The sequence below is a fragment of the Neophocaena asiaeorientalis genome, unplaced genomic scaffold, assembly GCF_003031525.2.
Source record: "Neophocaena asiaeorientalis asiaeorientalis breed wild unplaced genomic scaffold, Neophocaena_asiaeorientalis_V1.1 scaffold308, whole genome shotgun sequence".
In the NCBI taxonomy this organism is placed as follows: Eukaryota; Metazoa; Chordata; class Mammalia; order Artiodactyla; family Phocoenidae; genus Neophocaena; species Neophocaena asiaeorientalis.
The window spans coordinates 5050245-5073036 of NW_020172768.1; the positions used below are offsets into that span (position 1 = coordinate 5050245).

Consider the following 22792-nt stretch of genomic DNA (forward strand, 5'->3'; position numbering starts at 1 on the left):
GGAGAAATACCAGGCAGCTTTTACCAAACAATTCCTCTTTCCAAATTTCTTTTTCTCTCCTCCTGGCCCCAGGGACTGGCCCTGCCCCAGGCACCTATGGCATAAGGGGTCATTTCATTGCGATGCTCTCTGAGGTCTGACTTTTCACCACTGCATGGCAAGGGGTCCGTTTTGGGCACAGAAATCCCCAGAGGCCCAGCTGACGTGGAAAAGAATTTTCACAACTTGTCTCCCCGATGTTCCCAAAGTGCGGCGCAGCCCGCGGAGGGCAAGTCCCCTTCCGATCTGGCCCCGCCCCCTCGCAGAAAGTTCTCTGGCCCCCGCCAGGGGAAGTGTGTGCTCTGGCAACCTCACCCTCTGCACTGCGTTCCCAGCCAATGAAAACGTTGCTCTCTTGGTTAAAGGCCAACTTAATCCTCCAAACTTCTGCGGCACTCGGGTTGTTTCACCATGGACAAGTATGCTGGGAAAGGCTGCCAGGCCGTGGTGGTGTGTGTACGTGTGCGCGCATGCATGTATGTGCGTGCATGTGTGCGTGGGCCTGCATGGGTAGCCTATGCGCCTGTGTGCGCATGCGCCCACTTGCGGTTAGCCCTGAGGAGGGTGAAGGAGACCCTGCGAGCTCCGCAAGAGCTGCGCTCAGACGCAGCACCAGGGTCTTTCTGGGACTGCTTCATCTCAGGCCAAGTCTTTCTCCAGCAGAAGCCAAAGGGCCAAACTCTGGTGCAAAGCCCCGATGTGCTACTGCCTCCTCTCAGACTGCTATGGGGACATTAAACCTTTAACAATCTGGGGCTCTGACGGCTGGTTCTTGGTTCTCTGCCTGGAAAAACAGTAGGCGAATAGTAAAACCTTAAATTCTAACATGTGTAAGTTATACATCTTATTTTCATTTTCAGCCCATGTTCCCCTCTGTAAGACATCAGGAAAAAATTACCGTCTGACTTCTAATATCTCAGTGGGGCATTTATCTCCCAGCTATGATAAGTGATCTTCAATATTTTTTTCCTTTCAGATTAAGAAACAAATTCATTTAATTTTCTTTATTGAATGTGCTCTGGCCTCCCCCACCCTGCCGAGTCCCCGCCCTCCCAAGCTGTTACTCCCTTCTCCCGGCTCAGCGACTGCTCTCCTGCCCGCGGGGCTTCGGCCTTTGCAGGACGGGCGGGTCGATCTGGCACAACCCTGGTCCTTAAGGCCTCGGGATGGTCTGTTCCTGCCCACAGCAGAGTGAGGGAGGGCAGCGGCCAGGCCTCTGGAAAGCCCTGTGAGGTTCTGCGGCCCGGAGTTGGCCGGCGGTAATCTGAACCTTATCTGAACTCCTGGGTCTGAAAGCCTGGCTTGGAGCTCTTGCAAGGACTGGCTGTCTCCCAGGTTGCCAGAGCTGATGCTCCCTGCTCCAGACAGGGCCGCAGCCTTTCCTTGGCCTCTAGTCACCTCCCTCAGTCCTGCTGCTGCTGGAGGGGCTGAGGGGAAGCGAAGGCAGGGTAGGATGGCACTGCCTGGGCATGCCTGATGGGGGCAGTTCCATGGCCCTGGGCTCAGGGTAGGCAGAGTGTTCTGCCAGGCTGCTGTGGGCACCAGGTGGCCACGGCTGAGATGTCAGCTCAGTCACCGGACAGATGCTCGTCGCTGAGCTGAAGCCCTCGGCTCCCACACTGCAAAGTATCAGGGGCTAACCTGGCCGTGTACTTCTCTGGTTTCCTTAACCATAGAAAGGAGATATTAACCCTTGCCATGCCTATCCTGGCGGGTGATTGGGAAGTTCAAACAGAACATTGTATGAGAAACACTTTAAAATGATATGCACGCAACAGAAATAATTCACTCCAAAAACAGTGATGGCTCACCCCCTCTGTAAGGCACTATAGAGAGGGTTTAAAAAGGTGTATTTGTCTAAAACCCACTTATACGGGGTGCCTAGAATAGTCAGATTCATAAAGTCAGAAAGTACACTGGTGGCTACCAGGGGCCGGGGAAGGGGAATGGGGAGGCAGTGTTTGCTGGGGACAGGGTTTCAGTTTGGGAAGGGAAACATTCTGGAGATGGATGATGGTGGGAGTTGCACAGCCACGTGAATGTACTTAGTACCACTGAACTGTACAGTTGAACATGGGTAAAATAGTATGTTTTATGAGACTTTTACCATAATTTATAAAAACTTTAAAAAAAAAAGTCATGGCGCCATCAGGAACCTCCCAATCCAGCCAGGGGAAGGGCACCTGCCAGGCTAACCATCACATCATGTGACAAGTCCTAGAGCCGTGGCAGAAACAGGGTGCTCTGGGAGCGGGGAAAGGCCTGTCTGGGAACGAGGTCGAGTGCACGCGCCTCGGGACCGTAGGTCGCCTGGCCACAAGGCTAAAAGCGTCAGCTGCAGGCGGAGCGGGAGGGCAGCAGCGCCGAGCTCAGAGGCCCAGACTCCAGTCTGAGGGCAGCGAGGGGCTGCCAGAAAGTGTTTAAGTACCGTAATTATAGGACTGGGCTGGGATTTGGAGAAAACTCGGGTGGCCGCGTGGATAGAAATAAAGCAGCGTCAGCAGCGTCCTCGTCCTCGTCATTCCACCAAATGGGGCTGGGCAGCGGCTCCACGGATGTGCCGGTGGCAGCGGTGGCAGTGACGCTGATCACTTCCTCTGGGCTTTGTCTTTTCTTACTCCAGGGAGTCTCCGGTGGACTGCAGTGTTAGCAAGTGCGGCAAGCTAGTGGGCGGAGGCGAGTCCAACGCCATGAGCTACAACAGCTACATGGACGAGAAGAACGGCCCCCCTCCCCCCAACATGACCACCAACGAGAGGAGGGTCATCGTCCCTGCAGGTACTTTGGGACCCAGTTCGCTGGCTGCCACCCGCGTCCTCAGTCTTCTGGGCTAGTCGTCCCAGTGGGCACCTACACCTTCACCTGGTACCCTGTTCTCTATGGACATGCTTACTTGGGAAAGCTGCACTTCCCACTTTCTTCCCTGGCTGCCCTCCAAGACAGTTTCCCAAATGTCACCAGAGCCCCGAAGCGCAGATTCTGGAAGCCCTGCCCTCAAACAGGTCACATCACAGAGTCTAGCCGTGGTGCCTGGTTCCACAGGACGAGGCCTGCAAAGAGGGGAGAGGCAAGGCCTTCTGAACCCAAAAGGAATCCCGGGGACACCCAGATGTGCCCACCCTTGCCTTTAAGGAGAAGAGTGGCTACAGAGGTCTGTCCCGTCCATCAGGCATGCACTTCCTGGCACCTGCAGGGTCTTACCTCTCCAAAATTGCAGGCAGCTCTTCCAGATTCAAAACAGAAGTAACTGTATTTAACAGAAGGAGAGCCTGAACATGTGTGCGGCCAGGTACGTCATGAGGTGAAAAGAGGCGATTTTTCCTAGGTATTGGTGCTTTTGGTTACAGAAGATAGAATCATTGTTCAAGCCTTCCGTGCATTGGCTGGACACTCCACCTCGGCTGGTGAACTCAGCTGCCTGGTTGAAAAGGGAGGAAAAACTACCATGTGTAGAGTCCATGCCAGGTAGAAGGAGCCAGGGTGTCCAAATCTGAAGCAAATCTGAATGACTTACCAAAATCAGTTTACCAAGGAGGCCAACCCCTTCCATTTGGAAAAGCGTAAATGCAGTTGTGTCTGAGAGCCAAGGATTAGACGTCTCTTTGAGGTAATCCAAAGGAATCCGCGGCTTGGTCTAGAAGGTGTGGTTTTGTAACGGGCCGCTCCGTCCTAGGCTTTCTGTATATTTCTTTTCCATGGGAAGCTGTGTGTCACCGTCTCCTAGGAACACAGCCACACGCTTGTATTCTGGGCCAAACTCAAGGTGGCAGGCGCAGGAGGTGTGGGAACAGGTGAGGCAGGAGAGAGGGGGACCAGCGGGAACTTTTCTGTGCCCGGCAGGACTTGCAAACCGCTCAGAAAGCATGTTTATTTCCTTTCTCCACAAGCGCGTGACCTCACAGAGGAAGGGGAAGAATAGCTCCGTATACTGAGTGCCTCTCGGTGCCAGGCGCTGTGCAGACGGCCTCATCCCTGTCATGCTACTTCTATCTTGTAACGTCCGATCTCCCCTCCCCGGGAACACCAGCTAGGCGTGTGTAGCTCAGGTGCATTTGCGAGAGGCAAGAAAACGGTGCCTCCTCCTTTATTATGGAAAGAAGGCAGAAATGATGCTGAGCTAAAGCTGGCCTGGAGGGAAACTTCTGGACTCCCCCCATCGGAGCCGAACCTCTCCAGGCCTTTGCTGACTTGGAATCAAACCCCACCCTCCCACCTCCACACTGCTCCTCTAAACAGTGACCAGCATGAGGAGGAGATCTTGAGGACAGAAGAGTTAAGAGGCCAGAGGTTGTCTCTGAACCAAATGTTGACACCATTTCATTTCCATAGTCACTTTTGGGCGGGGGTAGGGAAGGGGTGGGGGGGAAATGACCAGACTGTTTGGTTGACCCTTCAACTCTGAAGTGGTGTTGAAATACTTTCAAAAGGAGTATCAGGATGGCAGTCGTAGGGGGCCAGAGTAACCCCAGCAGTAAAAATTAAAATAGCATAAATTCCTATCAAAGGGTTTCCAAAGCACTTGGTGTCATGAATTCCCTACCTAGGAATTCACTTCATTGTTTCACCTCTGGCTGGGTCTTGAAGCATTATCCTCACGCATGTTGGTCAGCCTCCTGGACATAACAGACAGTCTCCTTTGGGCAAGTCCACAAATCAAGGCAATAAATCATCAGTGGAACAACCAACTGAATTTATGGTGGGATTTTAAGATGAGTATAAACGAGGTCCCTAGTTCACCACCAGTTCCAAGTTCCGATGGGAAGAAACTAGGACCCAATCATCCAGGAAATATATTTGGAAGAGTTTAGCATGCTCCACAGCAGAAAATTTATAATTCAGTGTGCTGTAAAAGGAAGGGAAAGAATATTGTGACGGAGCCCAAAGCAAGGGAGGAAATAAGAAAATAAATAAAATCTACAGTGTAAAATTGTATTTGAGGCCTTGGATACTCAAAGTGAGGAATTCAGAGAGGCAGAGGCAAAGCTGATGAAAAAAAAAATATGCTACATAATCCAAGTTCCCCCAGGACACTTTTCTTTAGAATTCTGAAATGGTGCAAAATTATTTCCATTTACCAATGGTCCGTGCCTGATTGTTCCTGGAGAGCAAAAGAGTAAGACAGAGCAAGAAATTTATCTGAGAGACAGAGAGAGAGAGAGATACAGACTTGTACAATGAAGCCCCGAGTAGCTCCGCTTTTTGGGGTGATGGCAGAGCACCTCCCGGGGGAGCTAAGGCAGGATGGTGAGAGGGGAGAGGAGAGGAGCCTTGGGGTGGGGGACCCTCAACTAAGTGCAGTCCTGGGAGGATTTTGACTGGAATTCCAGCTCAGACTGGGACTGAAGTTTGAGCTGGGGACTTAAGCTTTCAAGACGCCACTTCCCAACTGCAAAACGAAGAGAAAAGCCACCTTGCAGGCTTTTCTTGATGAGTGAAAATTAGCACACGTGGAGCAGCGGGCACCTAGGAGGCATTCAGAATCTGGAGTGTTATGAGTTACCGGGCTCTGGGTGGTTGGTATGAACCTTGTTTCTTTCCCCACAACCCCTCCTAATCATTCAGACCTGCTCCCATTTTTGCCAGGAGCCTTCACAGACCCTTAGAATGAGAGGTAGCACAGATATTCCTACCAAATGAGCAGTCCAATAAAACAGGCCCAGTAGAAGTTGGGGACCATCAAATCTCCCCTCCTCCAGGAAGCCTTCCATGACTCCAAATCCACAGTGACCCCTTCTGCCCACGAGTTCTCGAACTGCCACAAGAAAAATCTGCTGCTTAATTCCATGCTTTCCTGCCCTAGTGTTTCGTGTGGATTATCGTCCATGAGTGCAAGACCCATGTAGCTTTCTTCTGTGATAAGCATATTTAACTGCATATCGGACTCTCTAATAACTGGGGGCCAAGGAAAGACATGGTGATACGTGATAAGATATAAGGGCTCTACCTAGCGTGGAACCTGCTAGAACTCATCACCGGCACTCAAAGTACACATGCTCCCCATATACACACACCTGGCTGGGGAGGAGTCTGAGGGTCCCAAGTGGAGACCTTACAACCTCAGTCCTTACATTATGTATGTTCACTTGAGAGCTAAAATGTTTTCTCCCTCCAACACCATTTCCCATCTTTTTTTTTTTTTTTTTTGCTGCGCTGGGTCTTCACTGCTGCACGAGGGCTTCATTGCCCTGCAGCATGTGGGATCTTAGTTCCAAGACCAGGGATCGAACCCGTGACCCCTGCATTGGAAGGCGGACTCTTAACCACTGGACCACCAGGGAATTCCCCATTTCCCATCTTTGGGGATTTAGATATCCTAAAAACTTTGTCAGGATGATTTTAAAGAAATTTCAACACAGCTGTCTCCAAAGGGAGAAAACCCAGATTGGGGTTAAGTTATTAAGACTAACACCATTGGGTCTTCCAACTGCACACATGGAACTGTGGTCCAAGTGTCCACGTACATCTTCTTTTCTGCAGCCATCGGACAGATCACTGTTCTTCCGTGAACTCACTGATGTTCTTAAGACACAGATGGTGGCCCTGGGTGTTGGAAACTGTGCTTGCTTTCATTTTGATGCCACCATTTCGCAGGCAGAGGTTTCGGTTGCCATCCAAAGGCTTTAAAGAGAGTGTCCTGTCCAGATGCGTAGTGAGGCGTCTAAGAACCCTTCCAGAGCGCTAAGTGGTTCAGGCAGCGCCAGATGTGACGGGGCCGGATGGGCATTCTGGGAGGACCATCTGGGAGGGAACCATTTTCTCACTGGGGGGAAAGGGGATTGAGGAGGGGGAAGGGAGGGGAAGAGGAAGGGAGGGGAGAGAGTTGGAGATGGGGAGAGAGGGAGAGAGGAAAAGACAGAGGAGAGAGGCAGAGACAGAGGAGGGGTGGAACCCTGCGTCCTGCCGCCTTGCTAACAGCCCATCTCCCCTGCAGACCCCACGCTGTGGACGCAGGAGCACGTGAGGCAGTGGCTGGAGTGGGCGATAAAGGAGTACGGCTTGATGGAGATCGACACATCTTTCTTCCAGAACATGGACGGCAAGGAACTGTGTAAACTGAACAAGGAGGATTTCCTCCGAGCCACCTCCCTCTACAACACGGAAGTGCTATTGTCACACCTCAGCTACCTCAGGGAAAGTAAGTGCCTGGTCCTTTCCCTTTCTGGGCAGCAAAACACCCCCAGAGGCTGCAGCCCAAGTCCCCAGCCACTCAGGATGAAGACTGGTTCCCACGGAGCCAACCCAGGGAAAGGAGACAGGGTCCCGGGCTGTCGGTTTATGCTGGGCGGTTGCTATAGGAGCAGCCCATCCGGGTGTCAAGTTGCCAAGGTCGCAATGGCTCCCAGAGACCCTGCGAGGGGACTGACCCAGTCCTGCCATGACAAGGGAAAGAAAACAAGGAATGGAGAAAAAGTAGGGAGCTGCAGCCCCGTGGGGTCTGCCAGAGACGAGTCACACTCTTCCCATGAGAACCACTTTCCAGAAACTACTTTGCCCCAAACTATAAATAGATGGACACCCTGGCTGGTATTGTCTTGAGCGATGATTTAAAGTTCCTACAGTAAACTCTAGATTTACGTTTTTGAAATATTTACACGTTAAGTTCCTCTTATTCTTGGGGTCACTCTGGCACCCCCTAACCCACCTTTACCCGCTGTTACCTACACACCCTTCCCAACTAAACAGGAAGTGTAGCAGATGCTACAGGTGGGTTAGGATCTGTTGGAAGCTTTCTCCTGGCAGAGTCAGAAGGCAAAGAGCTTTGGAAAGGGAGAGTTTATGAAAGAAAGTGCACGGTTGTTCAAAGGATTAGGCTTCTCTATTGCCAAGCCCCATCAATTTGATATGAATTTCATCTGATATGAAACATACACATCAGAACAGAATTTTGATAAACGTGCTGATAACCTCAGCCTTAACTCTTCACCAGAAATACAGGTGGTATATCGGTGATCCCAAGTACTGAAGGACTGTTCTGTGGCCAGAAAAGATGGTCCTAAGATGGGGAAGTTGAAGCCACAGGAAAACAGTTGTGGATTCATTCTACAAGGGGGCTTTCTAACAGTCAGCCCTGCCCAAAGATCCACTGGCAGCCTCAGGGTGCAGTGTTTGCTGTCCGTGGCTGCTGGGAATCTTGCAGGAGTTCAGCTTCGGAAAGAAGGAGGTTGATGATTTTAAAGCCCCTTTAACGCTGAGATCCTTGGACAGTGCCCACGGGCCGCTTTCCCGGGTCTCCTGGGCTCTGGGTTAGTTAGTTCTTCATCTGTGTTCCATTGTCCGGTGGGTCTTCAGCTCACCGTTCCTGTAATCTTCTGTCTCCTGCAACAGTGTACTGTGTGGGGTAGGGGCAACACACCCTGGGTGGAAAAATGAAAAGATTTGAAAATGCCTTCGGAAGTTTCCACTGGTGCCTCTGGGCTCCCCAGTCACCCTCCGAGGCGTCTGGTAAGCAGTGGGATTGTGTGGGTGATTGTGTGGGTATGTTAACACCAGAGGAATGACCTCATGTCTGAGTCTTGCTGCAACATGAGGTCAGCCCAAGGAATGACAATTTCAAAAACGGGGGCAGTTTTCCACCCAGTTTTTCTGAGCTTTGGAGAGTGAGCATTTTCTAACAATCTGTATTTCTTGAAGTGTTTATAGAATATTTTTAGAAAGGATCTTTGCACAGAGTCCTGCAGTAATGCTAGCTGGGCAGGGCAGGAGGTGGAAGTGGGCACACAGAAGCTGGGCATGAGAAGGAGAGACCAGCAAAGCAAAAACGCTGACCGATTCTGCCTTTCTGCCCCTCCTGGTGTCATACGGCGGGAGGTCCGGGAATCACTTTGTGGGAGAAGAGATGGACGGCAGTGTGGACAGAGAGCTTGGAGCACTTCAAGGGCCCAGTTATCAGATGCCCTTGTTGAGAGGATGTTCAAGCACGTTCTGACTGATGTGGGGAGAGCCCATTCAGACCGTGTGATCTCAGGCCCTGCTTTCTGGCGGGTCCATAAACAACTGAAGTCCCTGCTGGGACTTCCTCTCACAGAAGAACCCAAGCCACAGACCCTGATGCAAGACCAACCTGTGCTCAGAAGGCCAAGGAATTTCATAAGGTGGTCGTGGGTAACTGTTGAGGAGGCTTTCTATCGGAGGAGGACAGATAAGAAAGAGCAAAGGAATAAGCAGGCTGGGAAGAAGTGGACGCCAGAGGGTTGGGTTTGTGGGTATATGTAGCAGGGCGTGAAAAAGGGTGGATTTCTTCTCCTCGTTCTTTCTAAGAGAATTCGTAGACATTAAGGAAGATGCCCCCAAAGCAATAATAATATGAAGTTTCCAGAAAGGAGCTTATTAGCGGAGCAAATTTCCAGAGTTGAGTGGAGATGAACAAAGCACATATATGATACAAAGTTGAGTGCAACAGCAAGATATAAAGGGGTCTGAGCAGCGACGCAAAACCATGTCTGCCTGCAAAGGCAAAAATTAAAATACTTGTATTAAGGTTCAAAAAACCTTGCCCCAGCGTAATGTTGTACTACCCTAGAGGCCTTTTGAGGAACCTAGACTTCAAATGATCTGCTATCATGGAAACAGTTTTTGATTCATGCCTCTTGTTAATTGGGGTCCCCTTTCAGCTGCAGCCTCTGGGACCCCTGGTTGTGGGGGGATCCACTGAGACGCCTGCAGGAGGTCACGTGCATGGTGGCTGTCTGCTCTCAGGACTGCTGAGAACCCCGCAAGGCCCACCGACTTGCCTTCAAACACTGTATTGTTTTTCCAGACTTACTTCCAGCGGATGTTTTGTGTGGAGGCAGGGAGGCCAGGGCTCTGGGGAGAGGTTGGGGCAGCTGAGTTGAGGCTGGGAGAAGGGTACTAATGCCTCGTGCATTGTCATATGTCCTTTCGTGGAGGAGGGGGTGGCGTTCAAACAGTTCCACTTTGGCAAGAGGTGGAAAGGAAAAGAGCTGAGCTCCTCAGCACAGAGGGAGGAAGTGCAGTGGGGCTAAGGAGAGAGGATAGAAGAGAACTGGAGCCCTTCTAACTTAGCCCTGGGTCAGAAGACTGCAAGGCAGCTGCGCCTCTCCAGAGGCGTCTGAGCTTTCTGGACTTTAGTAGAAAAAAGGACATGGTAGGATTAAGAAGCTCTGACACCAAATTTACACTTTCACCAAAGGTGCTCGAGTATTTATTCGGGTTGTCAGAACAGAAGCTATACTTTCAAATTTTAAAAACCAAACTTCAAATTAAAAATGTATTTTACAGGGTGGAGAAGAAATAACAGTGTCCTGAGCCCCCCTGTCTGGCGTGCTAGGATTTACCTGGCCTGCCTGGAGGCTCCTGTTCTCCATACCCTGGCTTTTCAGCTTGCCCAGACGGAGTGACTGTACCCTATACCATCCCTCTGTAATGTCACCTGCACTTGAAATGGGAGGAGGACAGTGGGGGCCGGGTCTGGGGAGATGCCCACAGTTCTTGGGATCATTCCGGAGTCTCCTGGGGACACCCGGGCTCAGGCTGCATCTGCCCAGGTGTCATTCACTTCACGGGACAGACAGGGTGCCCCCTTGTGGACACCATGGACAACTAATTATAGATCCCCATTTTAAAGCCCAAGCAAATGAGGCCTGGAGTGCTTCGGAAATTGGTTCAGACGTGCCCAGCCCCTGGAGAGCAGCCTGGTGTCCGAGACCCAGGCCTCCTAAGGCCCGGGGTGCAGCTATGCCCACAGCCTCACGCTCTGAGAGCAGAGGCCAGGCTGCACAGACAGCGCCCTCTCACCTGGGCCACCCGGTCTTTCCCTCCCCTGCTGTGGAATTAGCCTCACGCCCCCGGGGCTCCCGTGTGGAGGGCCAGGCTGCTTTCCCCACAGCATTTTCTGTTTTCTTTTGTACCCAGAGATAAATGCTTTCCGAAAACTTCCCTGTGGCCTCCTGGAATGAGGCCGATTAAGCCAAACCTATCTGCACCCCAACTCTGCCCGTCTCTCTTCCGCGCGGCGCCTTCAGTATCTCATGCAGGCAGAGGCCGTATTTACATTCTCGCGCTGCGGGAAATGAGATTGGGTGTCACAAGGCAAGATTGGGACGGACCTCAAAGGAAGTGGGAGCTGTCCCCAAACGGCAGTTCAGACCCAGGGCCGCTGGGGGGAGTTTGGGGTTTCTGGGAGCGCAAAAGGTCCTGGGTGGGGTGGCCAGAGACAGAAGGAAAGAGCCTTTGTTCATTTTACAGAAAGTTGTGTTCCGTCTGTCCGTCTGCGTCTGACCCGTGAAAAATGCTAAGAAAATGCGTTTGGAAATAGTGGCAGCGCTAGAGAAATGAAATATATGGGGTGACAGGGAGACCACAGCAAAGGTATCTATCTTGATTCCCATTTTTAATTTAAACATAATGGAAAACACATTTTGCGTTTTGTGGTGTCCCCACCGGCCGCCTCAGATGTTCCGGCAAAGGTGATGGCTCTAGGCAATTAAGCCAGTGAAGTATTATCCCTTCCAGGCCGGGTCTGCCCGGTGAAGGAGAACAAAAGGCCAGATTTCCCGGGACTCAGTCGTCAGCCAGGCCTGTTGTTCAGGACACAGAGCCTCAGGAGGGAAGAGATATGGGAACATATGTATACGTATAACGGATTCACTTTGTTATAAAGCAGAAACTAACACACCATTATAAAACAATTATACCCCAATAAAGATGTTAAAAACTTAAAAAAAAAGAACACAGAGCCTCCTTCCTCCTCCCTGCCCGCCTGCACCCTCCAGCCAGAGCCATTGATGGCAGTACAGAAAAAAGGAAGCCCGGCTTCAAGAGGCTGGCAGTGGGGCTGGCAAGGTGTCTGCAAGGCAGGAGACAAAGGCTTTGGCGCTCAGACGGCCGTTGTCTCGTCTGCAGGTGCCCCAGAGGAAGGCCAGGTCCGCTCGTGGGAATGTGGAGCTGGAGAAAGCCTGATTGTTGGGCTCCGCCCACACCTGCAAGCTTTACTCTGTTCATTTCCATCCTCTCTCAGATCCCAAATACTGTACCAGTGACGGATGGACGCGACAATGGGAAATTATTTTGTCCTTTTGCTTTCACACTGGGGAGCCTATTCCGTTCTCAGCAGCAGCTGCTCCGTGCTTTGTGGGGCCCCAAATACATAGATACACATAGAAGCCCTCATGTGTATGTAAATACGTAAACAGATAAGGCAACAAACGTTTTAATTAAAGTATCACAGAGAGAGAAGTGCAAAAACCATAAATGCACATGTCAAGGAATTATCACAAAGCGAATGCACTCACTCATATGAGTCCCTCCAGGTCAAGGGGGAGACTAGAAGCCCCCGTGTGCCCCGCTCCATCACCCCCACTTCCTCCCCAAAGGCAGCCACTGTCTTGATTCCAACACCATAGGTGAGTGTTGTCTGTTTCTTCGATTTAGCCTGGAGGCTGCAGGGTCTGCTGGGCGGAGAGCAGATTTTGTAGATAGACCAGAATGGGCATCCTGCCTCCTGGGCTTTCTGGCTACGTGATCCTGGGCAAATTACTTGACTTCTCTGAATGTCAATTTCATCATCTGTGTGAGAATTAAGTGAGAGAATAGACAGAAAGCATCCGGCGCACGACGACAAGCATCCCGAGAGTGTTGGCTTCCCTCCTAGCATCACAGCCTGTTTCCTCTGACAAGGTGGTGTTCGCCCCGCGCAGAGGGTGACTCAAAGAGGGAGAGATATCCAAAGCCACAGAGTGAGAGGTCAGGCTCCAGGGAGGACCTTCTTGCATCTGAACAAATTCCTTTAAGGAAAGAGTGTGCCTTGCCACTCTCTGTAGCCTGAGGAACTGGTTAAGTAAAAAATGGGAGGAGAGAAGGGAAAGTTGGTCCCTTGGGAAGGAGGTCAGACACCCCAAATCAGCCCCTCCACAGGGAAGGCAGCCTCTCCTTCTAGGAGTGAAATTTGAACCAAGAACAGTCTTCAGGGCAAAATCCTTCTCCTAGGTTACCATGAAATATGTATTTCATGCAAGCTTTGCAGAGGTCAAACGACCCTTCCTTTTGGCTTTCTGGGAGTTTCCTCTGGAATTCACGTGTGCCCAAGGAAGAACTTTCACCGAGGGGGAAATTTAATAAGTGCGGTTTATCTAAGCTTCGTGCTCTCAGCTACATCTGCACTAATGACTCAGGCAGTTCGGTCTTCCGAGACCATCATTTTTCTTTATTTGCTCCAGCCGCGAGGTTTCCGCCTGAGGCCGAGAATGTCAGGGACAGAGAGGCAGACATTCTTGGTCTTACTCCAGAGACTGTTTTCTCTTCCCTTGGAACACTTGTTTCCATTTCTTAACCTCCTTCCAGTCATGGAGGATTATTTCTTACTGCAGCAGGACCCATTCATAACTCTAATTCCAGAGAACAAGGCAAATGCCCACCAAGCTCTTTTATAAAGAGTTTATTGTGTGTCATCGTTGTGTCTGTGGGAGAAAAGATACAAAAGTAGTCTTGATAATACCTAGCGTGTATTGAACGTTCATTCTGAGCCAAGGTCTGTTCCGAGCAGTTGTGCGTATTATTTTATTGGCTCCTCATAAGAACCTTATCAGGTAGGTGTTACTATTAGCCTGTTTTATATAGGAGGACCCTATGGCTTAGAGAGATTGGGTAACTTGATGGAGGTCACCAAGCTAGTAAGTGGTAAGAAGCAGGTCTAATTCTAAACTCTCATGTACATAAAAACGTATATTAAACGAAGTGCAAGAAATCACTTCGTCCTTGATATTTTTGAGAATGGAAGAACCAAACGCATCTGATTCTCGGCTATTCCAAGCGCGTGACTGCCTCCTTTCTAAAGGTGTCTCCACACAGCCACACTTTGGCAAAGAGTTCTCTCAGTACCGTCACCACCCCTCTGCTTTTTTTGTCTGGAACTGTTGCAGCGCTGAAAGGAATAGTTGCTCAAGCCCAAAGTCAGAGGTTCTAGGCAGTTGGATGACGCTTCCAAAATTCTCTCTTCGTCATCTGGCCTGGAAGGGCGCACAGCTTCTCTGAGGCACACAACCAAACGCCCACAGCTGGGTGAGGCAGCCGCTCCACTCCCGTGTCCCTTCCGGGACTTGAGACTAAAAATAGGAGTGTCTGACAGCCCATTCCCTGTTCCAAGCCCTGGCACCCGAGTCCGTCCACTCGGTCCCAGGGAGCAGGCAAAGGATGGTTTAGAAGGATTTTTTAGCTTCCAGCACCCATGTCAAAAGCGTATAAAAGCAGATCCCAGCCCTCTTGATGGTGCTTCAGAGTTTCCACGGGAGAGCCTCAAGGAGGACGACAAAAATGCCTACGTTTTCCAAAATAAAGCTCTTGGATTTGCCGGAAACAAAGGCACACGTCTAGTTTTAGGAAAGAAGGGAGAATTTTTTTACATGCAACAACAATAAAAAAAAGAAAATGCCCAGTCTAAATCTACTAGAAAATGCCCAGACTAGAACTACTTTTAGTGCTTGCTAAAGGTAGCTCTGCATGGACATTTCATTCTAAAAGATTGTATATCAGCACCCTGTGATAATAGAGAATTCAGCGGCTTATGCCTCACGTTGAGCTGTGTTCTCTTAGCTATGCATAAAGGGAGACAAAAGTTACTCCAGGGAGCGCTGCCAGCCCCGCCCCTTTCCCAGCTCCTAGCACCCCCTTCACCAAGCGTGATGATCCAAGCACCTTGCCCACCTGTAAACCCGAAGGACATCACAGTGGGAAGAAAGTGGCCGGGCTTCTCCTCCAGGGCGTGGCAATACAAGCTACAGTCCAATCTGGCCAGCACTGGCCCACGGACAAGACAAAACAAAAACAAAGAGGAATGTGCGACAGAGGCCATAGTCAGCCCGCAGAGACTAAAATATTTACTATCTGGTCTGTATAAAAAGTTTGCCACCCCCTCTTGTAGTTCAAGGCGAAGAAATCAAGATCCAGACACGTAAAGTCCCTCAATCACGGTCACACGGGAAGTCGGTCGAAGGACCAGGACATGGTCCCCAGCCCTGTGTTCCTGCTGTGACATAGTGTGGACCCCAAGAACTCTAGAACGTTAAACATGGCTGCTGGGAGGGCTTGTGTGTGTCCTGCCCACGAGCATTCTGTCCTACCTTCCTCAGACCCTAACTCCAGGAAGCTATTACAGTCCTGCGTGATTGGCCCCCCAAATGGGTAACATTAACTCTTTCTTTCTCTCAAGGACTCAGTCATCTATCCTTCCATCCTTCTCCCTGTCTCCTGCCCTCCCCACTCACTTCTCATCCCATCTCCTAGTCTTGATCTCGGAAGAGTGTCTTGGTTATAACCTGATGCTTTTGCTTCGCCTTTCAGGTTCACTGTTGGCCTATAACACAACCTCCCACACGGACCCGTCCTCACGACTGAATGTCAAAGAAGGTGAGTCTGTTCTCTCACATGTAGAATTGTCCTCATTACCAGCCCAGCACAGTCCACGATGGTAAGACTGCGGTGGGGGAACCTCAGGTGTGTGTCCCAACTCTCTTGTCCACTCAGCTTTTCTAGAAGCCTAAGCTGATCCCCCTTACGCTGCTCATTGCAAAAACATGACAAGGTTGTAAAATATCTTGTGATAATTCCATAAAGATGCGACTTGAGGTTGTTACTCCATGAACGAAAGCGTGTTGCTCTTGGAAGGAAATGGATGCTGCTCACTTTCAAAACCAAAAGGCGGGGGGTTTCTTTGTTGAAGGAAACAAAATGAAGATTTCAAGGATTCTTGCAATGTCATATTTTCAGGGGGGTGTTGGTAAGAAATTTAAGCGATATCAATTCATTTTTAAAGTGGTGATTTGGAGATTTGGTCTAGTTGCTTTGCTTTGGTTGAAAGAGAAAGAAAATGGTCTCAGCCAATGGTCTTCGCCAGTGAGGGTTTTAGCAAACATTACAATACATTTCTCAGCATCTTTTTTCATGAAACAACGTTGTGGAGATTTCCTGCTCCAGACACTGTTAGATTCCAGGCATTTAAACAAGTGAATGATTCATGGTACCTGGTTTAAGGGAGAAAAAATGGGAGTGAAAAAATTCTGCCTGAGGCAGAAGAAAAATTCCATGGAGGAGGGGCATTTTGAGTAGGGCCTTGAAGGATGAGTAGGAGTATGAGGGGCACTCTCTTCCTTGGCTCTCTCTCCTTCAATACTTTTTCTTTAAGGCACACCTGCTGCATAGAATGAATGAAGGCAGAAGTTTTCAGTATTGGTTGCATGGAGTTAGCACAGCATAATATTTCAGAGAAACATAAAGCTCTTCTAAGGGAAGAATCTTAGAGACATTTGGTTCAAAACTGTCTTGGGTTATGGAGGAAACAGAGACCCAGTGAGCCTGGGTGTCTTGACCAAGTTCACACCTTCGATCACATTAGACTTCCTGTTTCCTGTTAACAATTTATAATCAGATGATGACTAGACAATTCTGTGGAGGAAAAATTCAACATAATGAATATGTTTGTAAACTTTCCTGGTTTTCTGTGACTTTCTTCACCTCTTACCCCACCTTGGGCCAGTCCCTGCTACTGTTTTCTTTCAAAGTCAGAGTTATTGGCTTTTGCCATAAAAAATCTGAAGTCATATTGACTCATCATACAGTCCAAGCCACATTTTATTAGGTGACCCATTTACCATCATGTTGCAAATGTCCATAAGAGACAAAATATATTACAGTGTCAAACATATTAGATTGAGGTCGGAGCACCTCTGGTTTACTTTGGGGAAATCACTTCATGCCCTGAACCTCAGTTTCCTGTCAAATAAAAGGGCCAAACTAAACCAGTAAGAGTCACTCCTGACTGTCGAGCTCCTGGCTGCTGCAGGTGAGGGTCTGCTTTCGTCCAGGGCCCCTCTGCTCTGATCTGGTTCACTTACTGAACTTCGTTTCGTCAGCAGATAGGGATCCATGTCTTGGAAGGAAGGAGGGAGAGAAGGAAGAAGGAAAGGAAAGAAGGGAGGAAGGGAGGCAGGAGATCCCTGAAAGCTCCTCCAGTTCTGCAGGCTGGGACCTGCTAACACCACCAGGATTAACCAGGGAGACTCTGGGGGCAGAGCCTATGAGAGAATATCTGATATTGGACGTAAAATACAGATTTTCGTTAAGAAGGAAGTTTTTCTGGGTTGAACTGCGCTGATAAACGATTCATTACTCCTCCAGGGGTCCTAGCTTTCAGCCTCTCCTCTACCTGCGCTGCTGTTCCTTCCCTCGGTCCTTTTGTGAGTTTGTAATGCCACGCTGGGCTCTTTGGGGCTTTTGCAGGAGCTGCCTCTCTTCTGAAATGAATGAACTGCAGTATCCAGGCAAGTGCTCACTGCAAAGCCCTCAGTCAGGTGGTGCTGGGTATTTATCTCCCAGCATCGGCCCTGGCCTCCAGAAACGGTTGCGTCTGCGCTTTGCAGGTGCAGCTTTTGTCCCCAGTAAAGCTTTCCACTTGAGCTGTCTTGCTGCTCTGTCGCCTTCCCCCTCCTGAGGTGGTCTGGATCTGTCTAAACGGCCCATCGCCCACAAAACAAAGTACATTAGCAAGACAAAGCTGGCCACGCTCCTCTCTCCCTGCTTTTCACCCTCCTCCCCACCTCTCTCTTCTGCTTTTCTCTAATAGCTATCTTGGGTTCTTAAAATATTAAATGGAAAAATAAAGAGAAGACGTCATGCAACCTTAGCTCCGTCTTGTTTGAATAAGGCACACACACAGCCCCAAACAAACCCAGAGTCCAACAAGAGGACCAGAGCTCTGTGTGTGTGTGTGAGTGTGTGTGTGTGTGTGTGTGTGTGTGTGTGTGTGTGTGTGTGTGTGTGCATGAGTGTACGTGTTTATTTCACAAAGGACAGGTGCTGGCATCAAGCACAAAAGAAAGAAGTTGAAGAGGTAAATGCTTCTATGAATGCTTCTTCAATGTGCTTATCAAATGAGTATGTCTTTTTACTTTAAAATGGCATAATCATCCTTCCAGCTTGTCTCTTGAAAACAATTGCACTCTCTAAGGGTTATTGGTGCCCAAGAAGTAAGGCTAGATTTTAAAAATTAATTTGTAGCAGTTTTTAAGCTTTTTCCAAAATTAAATATTCTATGGTCACAGATTGGACGGGGCTAGAACAATTATGCTCTCTCTACCGGATACCAAGGCTAATGCACCTAAGAAAATAAATTAGAGTGGAAGCAACTGCTACCCATTTTCAATGCAGCCGCCACTGTCATATGTATAGGATTCTGCAATGCCTCAGACACTTTCACGTGCTTTGCCTCTGCTTTTAAGCCCGGCAACATCCCCGAGAGGTAGATTGAATTAGCCCCATTTTTCAGACAGAGAAAGTGAGGTTCAGGACTATTAAATGGCTCCCTGAAGGGCACACAGCTATTCAACAGCAGAACAAGGATTCAAACCCAGGGTGTAGGATTCAAAATCCCTTACTTCAGATAGTCTCCCTGACAAACACAGCCTTTCCCTTCTAGCTGGCTTTTCATGAAAGCAATAACTTGCCTAAATGTCGTGTGGGTGGAGATGTGAATTTTTTTCATTATTTTTCTCTGTCCCTGCAGTTTTTCTACTATCATCTCCATCCACATCCCTGCACTGTCCTCTCCTCCCAAAGATGAATTCATACATAACCCCTGCTTGGCACTACCCTCTATTCCTAACTGCACAGAGAATGAGCGGGAGAGCTTTTTAAAATTACTGATACCCTAGGAAAATATTGTATGACTCCACTCATCGGAGGGACCGTAAATGGACAGATTCACAGAGACCAGAAAAGTAGAATGATGGTTGCCAGGGGCTGGAAGGAGGGAAGAATGGGGAGTTATTGTTCAATGGGCCCAGCGTTTCAGTTTGGAAAGATGGAAGAGTACTGATGGTGATGGCTGTGCAACGTGAATTATTTAATGCTACTGAAATGTACACATGAAAAGATCTCAACACCACTAATTATTAGAGAAATGCAAATCAAAACTACAATGAGGTATCACCTCACAGCAATCTGAATGGCCGTCATCAAAAAGCCTACAAATCATAAATGCTGGAGAGGGTGTGGAGGAAAGGGAACCCTCCTATACGGTTGGTGGGAATGCAAATTGATGCAGCCACTGTGGAAAACGGGATGGAGAATCCTTAAAAAACTAAAAATAGAGTTACCATATGATCCGGCAACCCACTCCCGGGCATATATCCAGTAAAGACAAAAATGCTAATTTGAGAAGATACATGCACCCCAATGTTCATAGCAGCACTAGCTATAATAGCCAAGACAGGGAAGCACCCCAGGGGTCCATCAACAGATGAATGGATGAAGAAGATGTGGTACATACATACAATGGAATATTACTCAGCCATAAAAAAGAATGAAATAATGTCATTTGAAGGAACATGGGTGGACCTAGAGATTATCAAGCTAAGTGAGGTAAATCAGTCAAAGAAAGACAAATATTATATGATACCACTTATATGTAGAATCTAAAAAGTAATACAAATGAATCTATTTACAAAACAGAAACAGATTCAGACATAGAAAACAAACTTATGGTCACCAAAGGGGAAAGGGGTGGGGGAAGGGATAAATTAGGAGTATGGGATTAACAGATACACACCACTATGTAAATAGCACCACTAAAATAGCAACAAGGATTTACTGTATAATACAGGGAAAATAATATATATATATATCTGAAAAAATACAACAGAAGTAAAAATAAAAAATGTTTTAAAATACTGATGCCAAGGTCCCAGACACAGCCAACTGATTCAGAATCTCTAGGAGTGACAGCTGGGCATTGGGAATTGTTTCAAGCTCTCCCCGTTACTCTTAAACCTGCAGCCAAGATTGAGCAGTGCTGACCTACACGGCAGACAGGAACCAGAAAGAGGAAAGGGAGACCCGTCTCAGAGCCACCCAGGTTGTCTTGGAGACACACTGGGAGGTTGATCTTTATCTTTCCTGGCCCCAAATTGACCTAGAAAAGGCAGGGCAGGACCTCATGTTATACTAATGGAAGAGCAGGTTGAACTGACCACTGGGTTATTAGTTCCTTTTCATCCTTGTCATTGATGAGGTTATAATTTTTATTGATATTGATTCCAACAGCTTTACATGAGTCTATCACTTCGGCTCTCAGAAATCCCATTCTTATATGTTCTCATCGTGTGTATCTAAATAGTCATTGGGATTGGTGTTGGTTACCTGATCTTATCCGGAGAGCACTGGGGTTCTAGAAGTTAAATGGCCATTCCAAGTAAATGGCCATTCCAAGTATTGGGTTGGCCAAAAAGTTCGTTCTGTTAATGAATACATCGTTCAATAAAGTTCTTGGTGAAAATGAAAGATGTGTCTTATTTTTGCTTAAAACTGAACGAACTTTTTGGCCAACCCAATACGTGGGAGTCCCAGGGCCCGGACTGAGGATTCTCTAAACCTCGAGCTCCGACCTCCATGCCCAGGGATGAGTGTGTCCGCCCGGGATGCAGGTCAGAGCTCCACCGTGTTTCCGGGCAGCCTTGCCCTGGGCCCTGCCAGCACATCCCCTGGACGGGCAGCAGTGCTCTGCTTCAGAGCTGCTTTGCATCCTAAACCCTCATTTCCTTAGCTCCTTGTGCTGGATCTGTTTAAATACCTCTGAGTCTCCAAAAGTCAGAGGATACTGAGCTCCTTGTTTATTAACTCCTGGAACTCATAAACCGGCCCGTGGAGGCTGAGCCTCTAGCCCCCGCCCAGGAAGCCTTTCAGGACCCGCTGTGAAATGCAAACCCACGCAGGTCACCTGCGGCCGGGGGTACAGTCCTGGCCTGCAGTCACCTGGGCTAATGGATAAAAAGTCTGTCTTCTTGCACGCTGAGTGTGGGAGAGAGAGGGGGAGAAACCACCTTTCCGTGTCCTTCAGAGTGAAATGCCTAACCGGTGCTGACGATTATGCTAATGAGAGCCCTGCTTCTCTCAAGGAGATTTCCAGATGGCAGGACCTGTGCACATAGCCGGGACCACGGTTCTGCAGCCCCTCACTGTCTGCCAAGCGTTTGCACATCTATTACGTCGTTTGCACCCCTCACCATCCCCGCGAGCTGGCAGGGCTGATATTATTATTATCCCCGTTCTGTAGATAATGGAAACAAGGCACAGAGATAACAGGGTCTGTTTGAAGTCACCCAGGTCTTAGGATAGAGCAGGACTCCAGCGTAGGTCTTGCTGTTCACTCCTCCCTCCAGGCTGCTTCTCACCTCATCATCTCAACATATTCATTCAAGCATCTGACATCTTTTTATAAAATTTATCTTATTGAAGTATAATTGATTTACAATGTTGTGTTCATTTCTGCTTCACAGCAAAGTGACTCAGTTATACACGTATATACGTTCTTTTTCACCTTCTTTTCCATTATGGCTCATCACAGGTTATTGAATATAGTTCCCTGGGCTATACAGTAGGACCCTGTGGTTTATCCATCCTCTATATAATAGTTTGCATCAAGCATCTAACAAACATCTTAAACCTTCTTTAATTAATGCTCTCCCTTTCCCCAAGGCAGGTATTTATCTCATATCTCAGCCTTAGAGCATATTGGTTCAAAACCCAGGCTCTGGACTCAAACAGGCTGTGTGACTTTGGTCAAGTCACTTACTTTTTTCTGCCGCAGTTTCCTCACGTATAGAATGAAGGCAATCTTAGTGCCCCTTCAAGAGGGATATTATACTTAGAAATCAATTACCAGGGTATCTGATGCACCAGTAAGTACACAATATGTTTGCTCCATGGATTACAGTAGTAATTAGGATTTTATCACAACATCATTAGAACGTTCTTGAGGGTTTACCACATGCTGACACTACGCCCAGGGTTATGAAAGACACCATATCAGGTGGCGTGGTAACACCGTAGATGAGATGGCCAAGTTGTTTAAAATCTTATTCGGGAGATTCATATATGGAACGATTAAGGAATAATGTGAAACTGCATATAATCAAATAGAAAAATGCATGTGACCTACAAGAAGTTCCCTAAGAGAAATGAAGAGACGAAAAATCATTAAATGTTAAAGCGGACCATCCACTCCAAACCTTTCATGGAACAGAGGCGATAGGAGGCCAGGGAAGGCGTGGGTTCCCCCAAGACCACACAGGAAGGGAAGAGCTTCTCTCAGGACCCTAGTCAGGACTCGTGCCCTCCTCCACCCCGTTCACGCATCTCTTCATTTATTAAGAACCTACCATGTATGGGACGCTAGGCTGAGCCTCGGAAACGTGGTACCCAGCCAGCTACCCTCAAGAGGATGTAGTCAGAGATACAGATGGGCCCGTAAGTCAGTGCTGCGTATTGACTATGGCTGCTACAGCACCACCTCTCGGCACTTTTCCCTGCATTTTCATCGCCTGTGGGGTGTCCTTGATGATTTAATGATAGAGGTCGTAGTGAAAGATGGGAGGCCTCTGGAAGGACCCAGCACGGTGGTGCTGGAAATGGATATCGAATGAAGGGAAGGTGGGCATCAAAGACCCAGCATGTCTGGGTCTATCCCGTGCGGGGGTTGCGTGTGCTCGGACTGGGTTTGGGGGACCAGGTGGGCTCCCATGGGTATACCTGAGTGTGCCCCCTGGGAACACCGGGGCCCGGGTGTGTGGCGCGGGCATGATGGGGGAGCCTTGGGTGGGACTCTTAGTGGTTTACACGAAACCGAAAGACGGGTATAGTGTCACTGGGTGACAGGAAGCTCAGCAAAGGAGCCAGGGATTTGCTTCAAAATAGGGCAGGGAGGGGGCATGGGTGGGGGGAGAGCTGAAGTCAGGTTGACCATGAGTTC

At 48.8% G+C, this 22792-nt stretch overlaps 1 protein-coding gene across 3 annotated transcripts in view; it reads left to right on the top strand.

The window, feature by feature from the left end:
• Positions 1-22792, top strand: part of FLI1 (Fli-1 proto-oncogene, ETS transcription factor) — a 115443-nt gene that overhangs the window by 70587 nt on the left and 22064 nt on the right. For all 3 annotated transcript variants that reach the window (XM_024740706.1, XM_024740707.1, XM_024740708.1), the window contains exons 3-5: positions 2663-2817; positions 6971-7174; positions 15334-15399. In XM_024740706.1, the coding sequence (XP_024596474.1) occupies positions 2663-2817; positions 6971-7174; positions 15334-15399 (425 nt within the window). The remainder of the gene's footprint in view (positions 1-2662; positions 2818-6970; positions 7175-15333; positions 15400-22792) is intronic.